Source organism: Cottoperca gobio, chromosome 3, assembly GCF_900634415.1.
Source record: "Cottoperca gobio chromosome 3, fCotGob3.1, whole genome shotgun sequence".
Lineage (NCBI taxonomy): Eukaryota > Metazoa > Chordata > Actinopteri > Perciformes > Bovichtidae > Cottoperca > Cottoperca gobio.
In genome coordinates, this window is record NC_041357.1 from 8348344 (window position 1) to 8364600 (window position 16257).

The window sequence follows — 16257 nt, forward strand, 5'->3', positions numbered from 1 at the left end:
TGTGTGTGTCATTACTTATTCCAGCATCAATTCAGGTGATTAGATGAGGGTGGGTAGTTTAGATCATTGGGTTTAATTTAAAAAAATTCTTGCATAGAAAGCCTTCGCTAAACTAATGGTATTGTCACGTGTGTATGTAGTGAATGCTGAATGGACTGCGCAGAGGAACATTTTGAAATGTGTAATAATACATTCCAGTATGTTTACAATAACCTGGGCAGCAAAATTCCTTCTTCAGCACATATTCTGCCTGAAATAGACTTTTTATTCCAAGATGAAAAAATGAGGGGTGAGGAAGAGGAGCAGCCGTGGTGTTTGGCGAATGAAGTGAGGTGGATGGAACTCGTAGTCAGGTCACCCCACATACCAGAGGCCCTGCGTCAGTGCCGAACACTGAAACAGGAGGAGCTGTGGAGCCGTTTCAGGCCCATCCTGGCACACTTTATTCTGGGTTGACCCAGTTCATTGGGAACCTCTCTCCTCCTCGCTCTCTCATCCCGTACAATGGGAGGAAATACCTCAGTTCCTCCTCCTCACGCTAGACCTTCTTGTGTGGGAGTGTAGTATGGATGTGTAGAGAGAGAGAGAGAGAGAGAGAGAGAGAGAGAGAGAGAGAGAGAGAGAGAGAGAGAGAGAGAGAGAGAGAGAGAGAGAGAGAGAGAGAGAGAGAGAGAGAGAGAGAGAGAGAGAGAAAAATAGTGGGAGGGAAATATATGAGTCATAGTTTGGGAGGGGTAGCTGTGGTGTTGGAGGAGGAGCAATGAGAGAGAGAGTGTGTTAGTCAGAGGCGGTGAGAACAGTGCACAGGAATTTCCTGTTTTTCCCTGGCCCGTGGCACAGCAGGGCCGCGAGGGGGGGGGTAAGAGAGAGAGACTTGAGGGGAGGGGCATGTGGTAGTGGTGTTTGGGGTATAATAGGCAGGTTACAATGAGGAATTCATGTGGTGAGCATCTGAGACTGTCATTAGGTGTGGGCCAGACATCCAGACAGGAGTGTGGGGGTGAAAATGTTAAAGAAGCTGTGGCCTTCATCTCACCAGACTTCTGTTAATCTTGCATATCTCATAAACCTGTTTGATCAGTGAAAGATTCAGCAATGTGTGAAATCAGTGATGTAGGGAATCCAAACATCCTCCTCATATGAAATTATTATATTGCCTTTTTAAATGTCAGTATTCAATTAACCAGGGTATCACAGATCATTAAAAAGTCTGAAGTTAGGGCATCCTGGTGGACAAGTGTTAGTTTCCAATAAATAAATAAAAAGTTTGACAATAGATAAAGTCTAAATGCGGCTTATTACTTTATTGTGTTTTAACTTTCTTAACTCACAAGGAACATTCAACATACACTATGCTGCCCAGACAAATATTGCATTTAATTTTTGCTTGATCTAGTAAATATTTTATAGATGATTTATATTTTCAAAAACAAAGTTGGTCTTGGATTCAGACAAAACTTTTGTTTGAGAAAAAAAAGGTTTGAAAAGTACATGTTTTAAATTCAAAATAATATAATTTAGTGACAACTTCAGATAACCTGATAATATGTATCCTGACATGCGTTATCTAAGCACAATTTCTATGTTAAATTTGCATTTTGAGAGCAGAAGCATTAGATCATAAGTGTTCAACTATGACACTAGTCATACAGAGGTGTTCGCATGTACAAGAAGTTCATTTAATGTTGTTGTTAAAATATTCTCCTCAGGGTCTCTGGTTTGCCAACCCTGGAGGAAGCAACAGTATGCCCAGCCGGACCCACAGCTCCGTGCAGAGGACCCGCTCCCTGCCGGTTCACACCACACCACAAACTATGGTCATGTTCCAACAATCCGGTAAGAAACAAAGGAACATTTTTTAATATTATTTATCGTTTTCAGTTTTCACGACCACTAAGATCCGGTAAAACCACTTGCTGTGGTGGTCTGGGATACATTTGACTACATATCATTTGTTGTGTAAACACCAATGAGTCTTGATGCTACCCCGAGAACAGGAAAACTTCAAAGCTGATGACGTTTTGACTACATTTTGTTCCTCCTTTTTCTCATCGGCAGTTAGTTCTCAAATCGCTCAAACTCTTTATTGCTCCCACATTATCAATGGCAGCAGAAGTGCATTACAGCCTCACATCTTCCGTTCTGGCCTGTCACAATAAAAGCCAGAGACACGACATAACTGCTTACCAGAAGGAACTTTAATTAACTCAGAGCTCATAGACAACTCAACAAAATAGCTCACAATGGCTTTTCCACGTCGTCTGAAAATGTAAAAAAAGATAATTGTGAAAGATTCATTCTAATTTGAGCTGCCGTGTCGTCACTCCTGAAACCCCACCCAGTATGGTCTCACCCTGAAAGCCCCCCACTCGCAGTGTCCACACAGGCTTGGGTCATGGTAACCATCGGCGCCAGTCGGAGTGACCTGTAGTAGCCTCTGCTGACTGGACTTTGTCCCACAGGAACAATGGACTGTAATAGGACAAGCTGGGATTTCCTCATCTCTTGTCACACACATACACATACACCAGAAATGTTCTCTTTTTAGAATGAAGAGGAAAAACATATTTTAAAAAAGCAGGAGGGAAGAGGGAAGTTAGAGGGAGAGAGGAGACTGTATGTGAGAGAGGAAGAGATAGAGGCAGGATGGGAGGAAAGAGTCAGAGGAGTCTCACAATGCGGCTCTTTGTGTAGCGAGGACATGGCTCCCTGGCCCACTTTCCTTCCCTTTTCTTTCTCTCCCTGAGTCACTCTCTTTCTTAACTTCCCCTCCCTCTTTCTCTCCCATCTCTTCTCCTTTGACAACTCTGCAGAGTCATGCACTCATAGCAGTCACCCTCAAGGGTGGCTACAGCTGGGTCTCGGCCAGAGTTAGTGATTTGAAAGGCTAGACCCCCCCTCACCTCCCACCCTCCTGACTCTGTGCATATATGTGCGATCTGTCTTTCTCTCTGCCAACAGATGGATAAAGAGACTTATTAAGTGAGACACAACAGATAAAATGAGGGGATGAAGAAGTGTGTGTGTGTGTGTGTGTGTGTAATATATTTTGGTTTGTGTTGCTGTAAGTCTGTGTATTGGGGGTGGAGGGGTGTTGGAGGGATTTGGAGCCTATAAATAGTCCAGTGTGGACTACTGGGCCTAACTCAGCTTTTCTCTCTGGCCACAAGAGATTTTCACTGCTCGGCGTGTGTTGAAGACTCGGCTAAGGAATAAATGGCTGGAAGGGTTGCTAGGCTGTACTGTGGCCCAAATTCAACCCCCCCAACACACACATACTGCCCCCTCCAACTTCAACCCAACCCTCAACAAAACAGTTCTCCACCCTGCTCACAGTTGAGGCCAAGACAGCCGACAGCAACTAGCACCTGAGAGTAAAAATAAATTAAAAAGTGGAGGCTTTAAGCCATGTGTAAAGTGTGATTTATGCGATGAGCAACCATGAATAATATTTAAATATTTTGACTTTATTTTAATTTTAATAATGTTACTAGTTGGACACTCGGAGGTGAAGGAATATTTTCAGTATTGATTAATCTGCCATTTTTATTTCCCAATGAATTGTTTGGTCTATGAAATGTTAATGCGCAAGCTGGCATCTTGAAACTGCTTGTTTTTGTCTAAACATCAGTTAAAAACTAAAAGGTATTCTCATGTGAGAATTTGTTATCTGTAAATGTTTGAAAAATGACTGAAATGATTAATCGGTTATTAAAATAGTGGCCAATACATTTTCCGTCAAATCATCAATTAATCAACTAATCCTTTTTGCTCTAACCAATTTCATACGTGTACTTCTATATGCATCCTCTTTGGCAAAGTAGGCTTTGCTTGACATTACATAAAAGTAATTTCCCTACAGTGTTAAGCAGTGCCGCTACACATTATACATTATTGTTGGTTTTTTTTAGCTTTGGCACCACAAATAAAGGCATCAACCAATCAGGTTGACACCAACGACAAATGGACGCTCCGTAGTCCGAAACAAAACGGCAATTGTATTACTCCTTTTCACTAATTAAAATGATATTATATATTACCATGCAGCAAAGAACCTCAATCCCATTACGTTATTTTGAATATGTAAATGTTGTACCCAATCCTGTCTCGACCGCTACACACACAGAGAAAGTGACAGAAGACGCCATGCCCCTGCAGTCATTGTTTTGATGTATCATGAGTCTCAGTGCGGGAGTTAACAGTGTGGTATAATCTGATTATTGAGGCTGCACTCTGGATGAGTGGACGACATTGTCCCAGTGGACTGATCTGAATTCATTTCTTTTGTTGTTTGCCAACTCGTTGCCTGGTGCCGGGGGGAGGTTAAGCATTATTATTATTCAGTTAGATTATGATCAGAGGCCCTGGATTAAGAGTGTGTAAAGTCATTAAACTAATTTTTTGCAGCTTTTCAACACATGAGAAACTAGTGAACACTGATAACATCAATTCTGCTGTGGAGAGGATGGACTGTAGAAAATAATGAATCATTTGATTAAATCAAATTTCCTTCACCTGCTGAAACAGGTTCAGTGGCCATCATAATCAGGACATTTTGTTCACATCATCTGTTTAATATGAATATCATTTAATTATTAATACTGATGTTGCTTCATATTTGTGTTTGTTACTGTACAGATCTTCAACTACCGGTGACAGAGCCAGACATCAACAATCGCCTTGAGTCTCTGTGTCTGAGTATGACAGAGCACGCCTTGGGAGGTAACACAGTTTTTATTTGATCCTAATTATTAAACCCTAATACATAAAATACAGTTGTTCCAGAGATTAAAGTGGTTGAGAACACGTAAGGCTTCCCTCCTGTCAGTCTGTCTTTTACATTACATGAACACTGTGATGTTTAAGTGGATCACAGAGTATTGTCGTTCTTCACATCCCTCTGTACATGATTATCATATCGTCCAGGTGTCTGGTGACTGTCTGGCAGTGATGTCCACTGCAGAGTGCACGGTCTGTCCTTTCTGTACCAACTGGATTATCTCAGCTGTTGAGAATGAATCCACTTTGGTTCCTGGCTGCAGTGGCACAGTTTGATTTGAGAAATTAATTTAACCAGACAAGAAGGATAAACACACTTCCAAACTACTATAGGGATTTTTTTCTTCCACCTAGCTCAGGGGTTCTCAACGGGGGCGTTCAGAGGACGTCGGGGGGCGCTGGAAGCGTTCACGTGTCTTTGGGGGGCGTTTGTGTGTACGGCCCGCGAGGTAATTCATAAACACACGCAAAAAATGTACTCCAAAAAAATTAATCCAAATCTAGTCAGATATAGAATATAACCGGCGACTGACCGTTTTACCTGGCCACGCACGGTCAGGGTCCTTGAACACAACACGAGCGGAACATGTCATCACGTGGTCACATCATGTCAAAAACTGCAATATTAAACGAGACGGTCATTGACAACAGCGAACGCAGCATTGCGAGTGTAACAAAGAGAAAGGTTGATGTAGAATGTTCCAGGAGAAATGGACAAACGATTATTTCTTTGTGGAAGTAAAAGGCCAGTGTTGTGTGGACGTGCTTGCGGTCATGAGAAAGGCTCTCGAGCTGCATTACAGCACGAAACATGCCAAACTGCACGAGCTGAAAGGACGAGTTGAGTGTGTTTCAATAAAGTTAACATTGTGTGTTTTTAGACTTTTATTTTTATTTTGCTGAGCGATAAAGTGCTGCTTGAAAAACAAAAACAAGCGCCGTCCCCCTCAGCCACCACTGCTCGAAAGCATTAATGTTATTCCAAAGATACACCATGAATAAAACTAATCTGAATTAATGTTAACACTCTGGTCGGGACTTGGACCAGCAGCAGACGAGCTGCACTCTGGCTGCTCGTAGTAGCAGAGCTAACACCAGCAGAGCTAACACCAGCAGAGCTAACACCAGCAGAGCTAACACCAGCAGAGCTAACATCATCAGAGCTAACATCAGCAGAGCTAACACCAGCAGAGCTAACATCAGCAGAGCTAACACCAGCAGGGCTAACATCAGCAGAGCTAACACCAGCTGCTGCTAATTCAGGCTGTGTGTTTAAAAAACGCGGATATTTTCTGAACGTTGGGGTCAACGTCGCTCCATTTATAATTAATGTGTTGGATTTTTGACTTTTTTGCACTTTGTAGTTCTCTCCTCTCCTTTTCTTTCTCGTTTGTTTGCGAAGCAGAGAGAATGTCAATGTGCAAAGCAACGCCGTAAACACGGAAACGTGCACATAAATTAGATAAATAACATAAGCGTTTGGTTTATTTAATAAAAGAGCACATTTGGCGCTATATATTTATATTAAATATAATATAAATATATATAATATATAATAAATATATCAGACTTGTTGCTTTATGCTCGTTTATTGTTGGATCACTTAACGAGTGCAAATTGTTTCACATTTCTGAGGCTGCTGTGTTTAACACCGGTTACAGTTTGAATGTCTGACCGGTCTCTGATTGGCTGCAGTCTATGGCACAGATTAAAGTTTGAATCTTCTTACCGTTGCATTTGTTTAACACTCCTTAATAAAATGTCTGTGTTTGCTCCCTGGGTACATGGTGTATCAGGGCAATTGAAGGTAAAAACAACTTTAATAATATAATATTTATTATTATTTTGAAATTTTATTATGTAACTTCAATCTCAGAGAATTTGAGTTTTTATAATAACATAATATAGCCGCCTAATAATAAGAAAGATATTATAAGAATTGAAATACTAAATTAATATTATCAATATGTAAAATAAATTATAAATACTAAGAATAATAATTAGAATAAAATAAACAGCATAATAATCAACATTAGAATTCAGGGGAGACAAATGGGAAGCCTACATTTTATTTGATGGGGGCGGTAAGGGACCTGGATAATGGATAGGGGGGCGCTGGCCCAAAAAAGATTGAGAACCACTGATCTAGCTTGATGTAAAACATGTGACATATGTGAAATAATTGGCTTACTGCTTATTTTGATCATAATATGTCGTACAGCATATAAAAAAACACCACATGGACATGTTAACATGGTTAAAAACTTGATTTTCATTGGGGGTTTAAATAAATCTTTTAGCACCCTGAGCTTGTCCTCAAGGCGCCACAGTTATATTGTTGTCCAGACAGTACTGCACAGGTAGCAGACAGCCACCAGAAACTTGTAGTGTTTATATGCCACAGTATTGTGTTGTGTTTTTTTTTTTAAATAACCAAGCTTGCATACTCTGGTCTTACAGGCTTATCTGTGTATAATGTTGACATACCCGAACATAAACATGTAAGCAAGACACTTATGCTCTTTCTTCCATTTCTTTAGCTTTGGTCATAAAAGCTTCTGTTAAGGCCAGTATTTGGATCTGACTCGTCCAGAACCTTTGTGTAACGTTTAAAGCCAAAAACAAACAAAGTAATTTCAGTCAGTCAGTTAGTGAGTCATGTGTTACATATGTTACGTTAGTTGATCATAACACTGATCTTTCAGGCTGACTGCCCATTCTAACACTCAGTCAGTTCTCCTGTTTTGTGAACAATTTAAACTCTACAAATGTTTTGCCCATCAATAACTCCACACTAGTTGAAGCCTAAAGGTTTTTAAGATGTGTTATACTTGTTGGTCCAGTGTGGCCAAGCATGTCCAAAAGTCGATAAGTTTGAAATCTTACAGCAAGGTGAGTTCAGCTCAATAATGAAATACAATGTGAAGAGCCAGAGGACAACAGCTGGTTGTAGCTAAGCGGCAACCTCCAGGGCTAAAAAAAGAAGCCAATGCAGAAGTGCCTGGCTCCAAAAGTGAGTCAATTCCCATAGATTCCCATGTTAAAATACATCCCAGAACATTATTAAGGGCGTGGCCGTTTTGAGTGACAGGTGGGTGCCACCACCGGTCACTAGCCACTAGCTTTCTGCTCTGCTGCGTCCCCCGGGCCCGCCTCAGCTCCACTGACCTCTCTGCCCATTTTTGGATTAGCTGGGAGTTAGGCAGTATTGTCACTGCGAAGATGGCAACGTCTGGAGCGGCTCTTCAAAAACCTATGGGTGACGTCACAGAGACTGCGTCCATACTCTATACAGTCTGTTTTATGCCACTATCTCTCACTTGCAAATATAATCACAAAAAACTGCACTTTTGAAAACTATTTGAATTTTAAAATGCTGATCTCACATTTAGTGTGGTCTAGCTTTTGGGAAATTATTTACACTTGTTGATGTCAGACATCTGATGGTTTTATTTGATCTCTTTCTCAGTTATAATACCAGAGAGTAAATACAACCATTTTTCCGTTTTAGCATTTGGTATGGATGGCAAACTTATGAAAATGACCTAAAACATAAAAAGCACTTTTAATTCTATCAAAATGATAATGTAGTGGACATGGCCTGAGTCGAGTCATTCAGTGTGTGACCTGGCTTGTGCAGAATATTCACATACAGTGAATTTCAGTCAGGTTAAAGTCACTGCCAACCCCCCCCATCTCAAAACTCGACTGAGATGGAGACAGTGGGCCTCAGTGATCGGCGCAGAACGGTGGACAAGTGCTGCTTTGTGTGTTTGTGTGTGTTGGAGTAGGTTGTGTGTTTGGTGGAGAGCAGAACGAAAGAGTGCGTTAAACTGAAGAAAAACTCCTTTTTAATCAGAGTTTCGCCTTTTTCTCGTCTCTCACACCCAAACACCCAGCCAGCTGTGGTGAGCTTCACAAAACATAACTTAGTAGCTAAATCCAGACCAGCTACAGGAGTTGAACCAAAACACAATGTTTCATGGGTACAAGGAAAAGGGTGTTAACATTTTTTATGCAGTAGATTCTGTATTCTTTGCCGCGCTATTCAACAAGAGCTTGCAGTGACATTAACCTGCCCTTTCACTATCATGATGGAATAAAATTCCCCCAGTGCGTAGCTTGATAACATTTTCCTCTTCAGCCACACCAGAGGCAACAGCTGTCAGACTGTTGTTTTCCTCTGAAAGGCTCTATCAGTATTTTTACAGATGTGTTGTTCTCCCACCATGACAGTGTGGGCTCTGGCCCCTCACTGTTCACCAAGTCAAGAAATGCTTTAGGCCTTCTTTACAAACACTTGATCACTACTGCTCTTCAAATCAGATGAAGTTTTATTCATATAGTGCATATAATAAATAATCTATAGTCCCAGGACATTAACAAAAGTGGTCAGGAACAATATTGAGTCATGAAGAAAGCCAGGAACAAGACGAGCAGCACCGTGAAGTATAGTCGACAGGAGAAATACATTTTATATGTGTTAGAATTCAATTATATGCAAACTGTGGTAGAAATGAGTTTCTTCCATTTTTCTTAAACCTTTCATAGCAAATTTGAGGACACATTTTTGCCTTCTTACCATTGACTGGTACAGTTCTGTTTTCATAAGGACCCTTAAATCTACATCCTCACTGTGATAACACTGAGCCTATCTGAGGGTGCTGATGAAGTTTAACTCTAACGCCTTTTCTTCTCTCTGCCGTTCCTCTTCAGACGGGGCTGACCGCACATCAACAATATGAAACGAAGACCTGAGTGAGAGCAGTAGGACGGCGCAGGTTCACGGGGCTCTCTCACGATAAGTCACCTCGAGGTCACCAGCCCTCCTGTCCCCTCTCCCTGTAGCCAATGGTAGAGCTCAACCAAAGGATCGGGAGGGATCCAAGAAACACAAGAGAGCCGATCATTGAACGGCTAACACAAGCTATCACATTGGCACCGTCCATCGGGTCGGAAAAAAACACACTTCCTGCTCCGCCAGCATGCTCACAGTCAGCTGCATCTGGGTGAGGAAAAAGAGAAAAAGCATTGAACACGGCCTGGACAGTGTGCGAACAGTGCCCCTCCCCCCTCGGGGAGGCCAGAGGCCGTACTGCAGTCCAGCAGAAGGGAGGCGCTGGCCTGTGGATCAGGGCCCAGTGAGACTGAGGCCCTTTCCCTTTCCGTACTCCCTCTGACCCCCTGCACATTGACCACAGCTTGTGGCATTCTTCAAATCCATAACAGTACCTCAGACCCAAAAACAAAACGAGACGAGCAGAGCTAGAAGGAAGTTTGGGATTTCTTTGACTGTTTTCAGTGAGGACTGAGCGTCCAGAGAGGAGGCATGTAGAGCTGGGAAAGTCCTCATGCTCAGTATTGGGTGGCAAAAACAAAAAAAATCTTTTATTTGTATTGTATGTATTTATTGTTTACATAATGATGCTACTTTCAAAGGGTACAGAAACATGTATGAATTTCAGGTATGAATCGTTAAATATTCTGTAAAGCCTTGGCTGTCTACCAGCTTTACGTCCCACAAGTAGCCATCACGCTAGTTTACAACCAACGTGCTTATTCTTTATTTTAGCAGCCAACAGCAAAGACGTGTTGGCTTGAACATTTACCAAGAGAGAGAAGGACAGAGGGAAGGAGAGAGAGCAGATGTGTGAAGAGGAACAAGAAGGACACAGAAAGTAGTAGATGAAAGAGTCAAGCTGAGGTGATACTGGAAAGGGAAGCGGATGTTTAAAGGAGAAAGACACCAGAGGCAGGACCTTTGATGGGCTGAAGTTGACAGAGGAAGATGACGTCATGTCTGTTCATGTGAGTGAGTGAGTGTAGGAGGAAGTGAGTTTGGCACCGGTCAGTTACATATTGTTTATCCACAGCATGTACTGTATGAACTCTTTTGAATTCAGAGCCTTTGTAGGCACGATACATTGAAAATGTATGGGTTTTTATACACGGAAATGGGAGATTAATATCAGTGGGATTCGTCTGCATGTTCAGATACTGGGTTTAGTTTGTTTTTTAAAGCAGGGTGATATGCTTAAGCTGCATGTTACAACTAACTATTTTTCTTGGAGGAAAGGAACATTTTTGGAGAAGTTGGCAGAAAAAAGAAAAAAAAACAGGAGGTCTATTTGGTTTCCACTCAGACAACATTCGAGAAATCACACTCTTGTAGATCCATGAAGGGTAGTTTTCCCAGAGATTGTCTCATTAGCGCTTACCTCCACCTGCTGGCCAAACACAGTCACGGCAGGGCAGATGCTGAAGTCCATGGACATGCTGGCAGATCATTGATAAAACATTTATGAGCATTATTTGGGGAGATATCAGTGCTGTAAGAATAATCTGTGTAACATGGTCTTCTGTCTGCTCTGTCATTACAGGCCTTTTATGGAATTTATTTTCTTTCTCTTTTTTTTAATTCTGAATAATGGCTATTTTGTGTCTTAATATCTATCCTCAGTTTATTGTGTCTGAAATACAGACTTTATAAGAACAGGTTTATATTGAAATAAGCTGGTTAGAAAACTCTCCTCTGTGCCGCTTTCAACCGAGCATGTGCGCCGAGAGTCCTGACCCCTGAACGGCCATCATCAAGGATTATTGATTATTATTGTTTAGTTTCCTTTTTTAGTTTGTTCTATTCTATAGTACTTCCTTTGTATCCTGCACTTGATATGATAATGTGATACACTAAAATCCAAACGTTCAAGGCTCAAGCAACAGTTTTGTCTTTTGGAGTCGGATCAAATGGAGCAGAATGAGGAGACGAGATTGACGCTCGACTTCAGAGCTTCAGTGTCAGTGAAAGGACAAAAGTCGAGCAGTAGAACCACCTCAGGTGGAAGGAAAGCAGAGAGGAAAGAGCGTCTGACGTCTTGATTTCTGTTTGTCTGACGGTGGATGTTGGAGATGAATATACTTTTTCATGTCACGCACAATTTAAAGGACCCCACCAGTGTTTGTGCATGTTTTGGCTCATTTAGTACTATTTTAATGCATATTACATAACTATTGTAATTCTCGTTTTATCTTTTTATGTTTTTCCAACCTTCCAGGTTCACAGACACAAACGCAGCTTTCAATTCATTTTTATTATGGTATTAAATTGAAGTTTTTACACTTACCTGAGAAAGTTAATAACAAAAATGTGGACAAAAATAAAAACAGGCAACTTCTCATGTAGGCTTCGACTCTAGGCAAGCAGTTTCGAAAAATAATATAAACTACTGGCTACCTACAAGTTTGGAGAAACAATATAGGAAACTAAAACCTTACAGTACGCTTTTATAAATAAATCAATTCAGTGTGGGACTTGGTAAAGAGCTAAAACATGCAGAAAATCTGTGATGGTGCCTCATTGTGACGTCTGGAGCCCAAACTGCCGCCTTGATTGGTTCAATGCGGCTTCAGATCCGGTGATGGTGGCTTGAAACAGCCGTCTGGATCAGTGCTCACACAGCACAAAAATAGTGTTTGTGTGTTCGTGACAACACAGCACACTTCAAATTTTTTGCCTCAGTGTCGCAATCGTTGTGTGTTTTCTGCTCTCATACTTTGAGTCTGTAAGAGCCAATCGACGTCGTTTGTGAGCGAAGATGAAGATTCCACCAAAAATGAATGTGACATGAACTGATGTTACACCTTTTTATTTTTCTGAGGCTCCTCACTGAGAAGCGTCATTGTGTCTCATCGTAGACTTTCAGTGTCACTGCCATATGAATCAGTACTTAAAGTAGATGCAATTATTTATTCTTTTTTTCATAATTTTTGCAGAGGTGATACTTTTACTCATTTAGGTGTATTATTATTTAAAGTACCATATGTATTAACATGTTATGGCTGGTGACCATACGTACATCTCAAATATTAACATAGTTATTGTTGACTTTGACTATTTTCTTCAATTATTTGTTGTTGCTGTTGTTGAACTATAATCTTGTTTGTATCTATCAGTGTCATGTTGAGATTGTTTTCATGTGAAGCTTCGCTGTCTGAGCACAACCGAGAGCAGCTGCCGGTCCGTCACAGATACATCGATGCATGTTCGGTTACAAAATTCACGTCAGACGAGCTGTCAGCAAAAAAAACAGCAGTGTGTTGTTGTAGTCTTTGGCAGGCCAGGAAGTAGACTGGCTCATTCTGATCTGGAGTCTGAACTTGGTGCTGTGGGCGTGTTACCACCTAACTGTATGGAGTGGGAGAGATGAAAACTGTAGGTTTCAATGTATGTTACTTTAAAGGACATGGTTGGTATTAATCTATATTTGTCTTATTGACAACAAATCCCACGAAAAGACCAAATTCAACAGTGTGTTAGTCCGTCTGTCACTACTTTCTGACTTCTCTTCCCTGTCTTTGGCACTCGACACCAAGATCTTCAAAGTGCATAGTTTCATTTTTAAAACCGCTCAGTAACTTTAGAAAACAGCTGGGCACTGTAGTTTTTATCAAACAGAAAGAAGTGCATTTTTTGGGGACTATTTTCAGCGGCGGATGAATCCACATTTGGTGCGCTAGTGAGTTTTTGTGGCAGCAGGACAGTGTATCCTGCATTTTGACGGTGGGAGTCAAAATAAACTACAGTGTGTGTGTGTTCATGTTAATGAAGGAACATGTCACACAATGCAACAGAGCAGCAATGCTCATTGATGAGTTTTAATAGTTTTTAACAACAATGGAGCTCCATGGCACAGAGGAAGAAGATTTATCAGGCTTTGACACACACACAATACTTGTTAGAAGATACATTCACTGTTTGTTTTGGTCTTTTCATGGTGTTTGTATTAAGAAGAGTTGGAATGATCACCAGACTTGTCCTTTAAACATGTTTTGCATCATTTGTTAAAATAATCAAACCTGCAGTCAGTAATGTAATCAAAGGGATTTTTGAAACCGTAGTACTTTTATTTACTTTCAGATCACTCTGCCATGTCTGAGTTATAAAGGTGTTGATACAAAGTTCAGGAGATCTTATTTAAGTTTTTCATAAAAACACTAGTTTTTGTCTGACTGACAGCGTTTATAACCTGAGTTTATGTGACATAACGGTAAAGTTACATGTTTTGTATTTAGAGTTCAAAACAACACCACAGGCCTCCAGTTTCCTGCAGCATCTCTGGGTCAAAGAGACGTCCGTGAGAACACAGAACGTACCTGTAACGGGACAGTGGAGGGTTACAGCCCTGAGGTCTGGATCATTACACATCTCTTCAAACCAAATGCTTTATTTTTATTTTGTCTAAATGCATATCAGCTCTGTGGGTGTCCAGGAGTGCTTCTAACGCTGTGCACACTGCAGTATTAACAGTTAGATAACGCCTTGATATTCCAAAAAACATTTAATGTACTTTAAGTCAAGACATATATGCTGTTTTGTATCTTTTATTTGTTGTCATAGATTCTGCAGTTTAGTAATTTTATGGGATGCCAAGACTTTTTTTTTGTAAATTCAGCAGCATCCATTCTGTAACAAAGTGTTACCGCTTGACTGTGCTCCTTTTATTTCATTTAGTTTTATTTTATCAAAGAGCCGATGTCCTGTATTGACTGCAGGCTTACGTATATATTTGACAAAAGAATATTGTATGTTTAATAATAAAAAAACACAAAAAAGAAAAAAAATTGCAGAAAAAAGAAATGGAGAAAATTTAAAGGAAAAAAAGATGTAATTTATATTTTAAAACTGCATGCACAAGGCTGGGAAAGTCATATTTAGAATAACAAATGGCAGTGCCTTTTTTGTACTTGAGATATTCACCCCAAATGTAAATGTTTTTATATAGACTTTAAAAACTGTAATGTTACAGGATGAAACAGCTGTGTCGGGTCACGTTCACACTGAAGCTACAAATGTCCTAATTCAGATTGCGCCCCCCATTCCTGTATGATCCACCCTTTTCAATGTAGAAAAAACAATAATTACTCTGTTTTCCTAACTTTCCAAGGCCCAAATCTGATCCACATGTCCATATTGCTATAGATGTTTTATTTTACTACCCGTCGACCTGATCTCTATGTCCAAAAATTCACCCACGTTTGATAGATTTGATGTTTATATAAGACTAAGCAAAAAAAATTAAGATCATGAATTTTGTTTGTATTTGAGTAGACTCCTTAAACTTGTCTGCAGCCCCAACATCATCCTCACGGTGATAACTAAGTTGTTTGTCTTGTACTGGAGCTGCAACTAATAATATGCTGAGTATTTTCTTGATGAATTGAATAATCATTTATCCTATAAAAGGTCAGAAAGCAGTGAAAATGACCGTCGGGTAACGTCTTTAAATTGGCTTTTTTTTGTCTAACCAACTCTCCAAAACCCAAAGATATTCTGTTTGTAACAATGACAAGAAAAAGCAGCAAATCCTCACATTTTATCATTCAAATGAAAAGAAAATTCACAAACTACGTCCTCGATTTATGTAAGCCATGGATGAGTGCACACGTTATGCCTGATCAATGTAATGCATTTCAAACCGATGTGCCTCAGTAGATCGATAATGGCAGCAATACTGACATTATAAAGTGGGTCGGGTGTCGACCAGACATTTGAAACTGTTCTTTATTCACTGTTTTAAAGTTCAGTGATACCACCTTCAGCAGGAAACCCTTCTGCATAAAGTTGCCTTATTTATCAATATGTGTCACTCAAACTGCCCGATTCTTTTCTGTTTTGTTAATGCCATTAATACTAACTCATAGTTTCCACTTTTAACATTGTTTTTAAATTCTCGGGTTCCTCAGAACAGTCCCGATCAATCTTCTGTATTGGAGGATATCCCGAGTTTAGGATCTTAATTGGGAGTGAAAATCATCCCAAATCTCATCAAAATCCATCAAGTAAATCGACGTGAAAGCTAACTTTAAATTGATGATCTCCAGTTTACTGCACATGGTCGACAGCACATCGCATGACGTTTACAACTTCACAGCTAATTTAAAGTCCATTTCAAAATAAACTTGAATGTTTTTCATCCCTTAAACCTTCGCAGTCAGTAATTAATGCAGCTTCATGTCTGATTATTGCTGCTCTCAAAAGCTAAATGTGAACATTCAAATACAAAGTTGAATCTGAATTGAGGTGTGCAGTGTGAACAAGGCTCGCAGCGGTGAACTCGATCTGTTGTTTTCTGTACTCTGTAGGTACTTCTTAATGCTGATAGGAGGTTATTCAGAATAATTATTCTGGTCTGTACAAAAAAATGTGTGAATGAGTGTGTAACAGTGAGTGTGTGTGTGTGTGTGTTAATACATTCAACTGTTATTCAATGTGTCTTGCTGTAATTTTGTGGCGACGTACCTGAATGCTGCATGCTAAACTTGATAACAATTCTGAGAATCCAGATAGAAATTCAGAATGCGCTACACCAGGGGTGCCCACACTTTTTTGTCTTGTGAGCTACTTTTAAAATGTCCAGGTGTGTGTGTGTGTGTGTGTGTGTGTGTGGGGGGGGGGGGGGGGGGTTAGAGGAAGGGAAT

The 16257-nt window shown here is 40.3% G+C and overlaps 1 protein-coding gene across 4 annotated transcripts in view; it reads left to right on the top strand.

The window, feature by feature from the left end:
- The window catches only part of samd4a (sterile alpha motif domain containing 4A), a 57972-nt gene extending 41925 nt beyond the window's left edge, over positions 1-16047 (top strand). For all 4 annotated transcript variants that reach the window (XM_029428692.1, XM_029428690.1, XM_029428693.1 and 1 more), the window contains 3 exons: positions 1710-1836; positions 4639-4722; positions 9496-16047. In XM_029428692.1, coding sequence (XP_029284552.1) covers positions 1710-1836; positions 4639-4722; positions 9496-9524 — 240 coding nt within the window. In that variant the 3' untranslated portion in view covers positions 9525-16047. The remainder of the gene's footprint in view (positions 1-1709; positions 1837-4638; positions 4723-9495) is intronic.
- Positions 16048-16257: the final 210 nt, after the last annotated feature.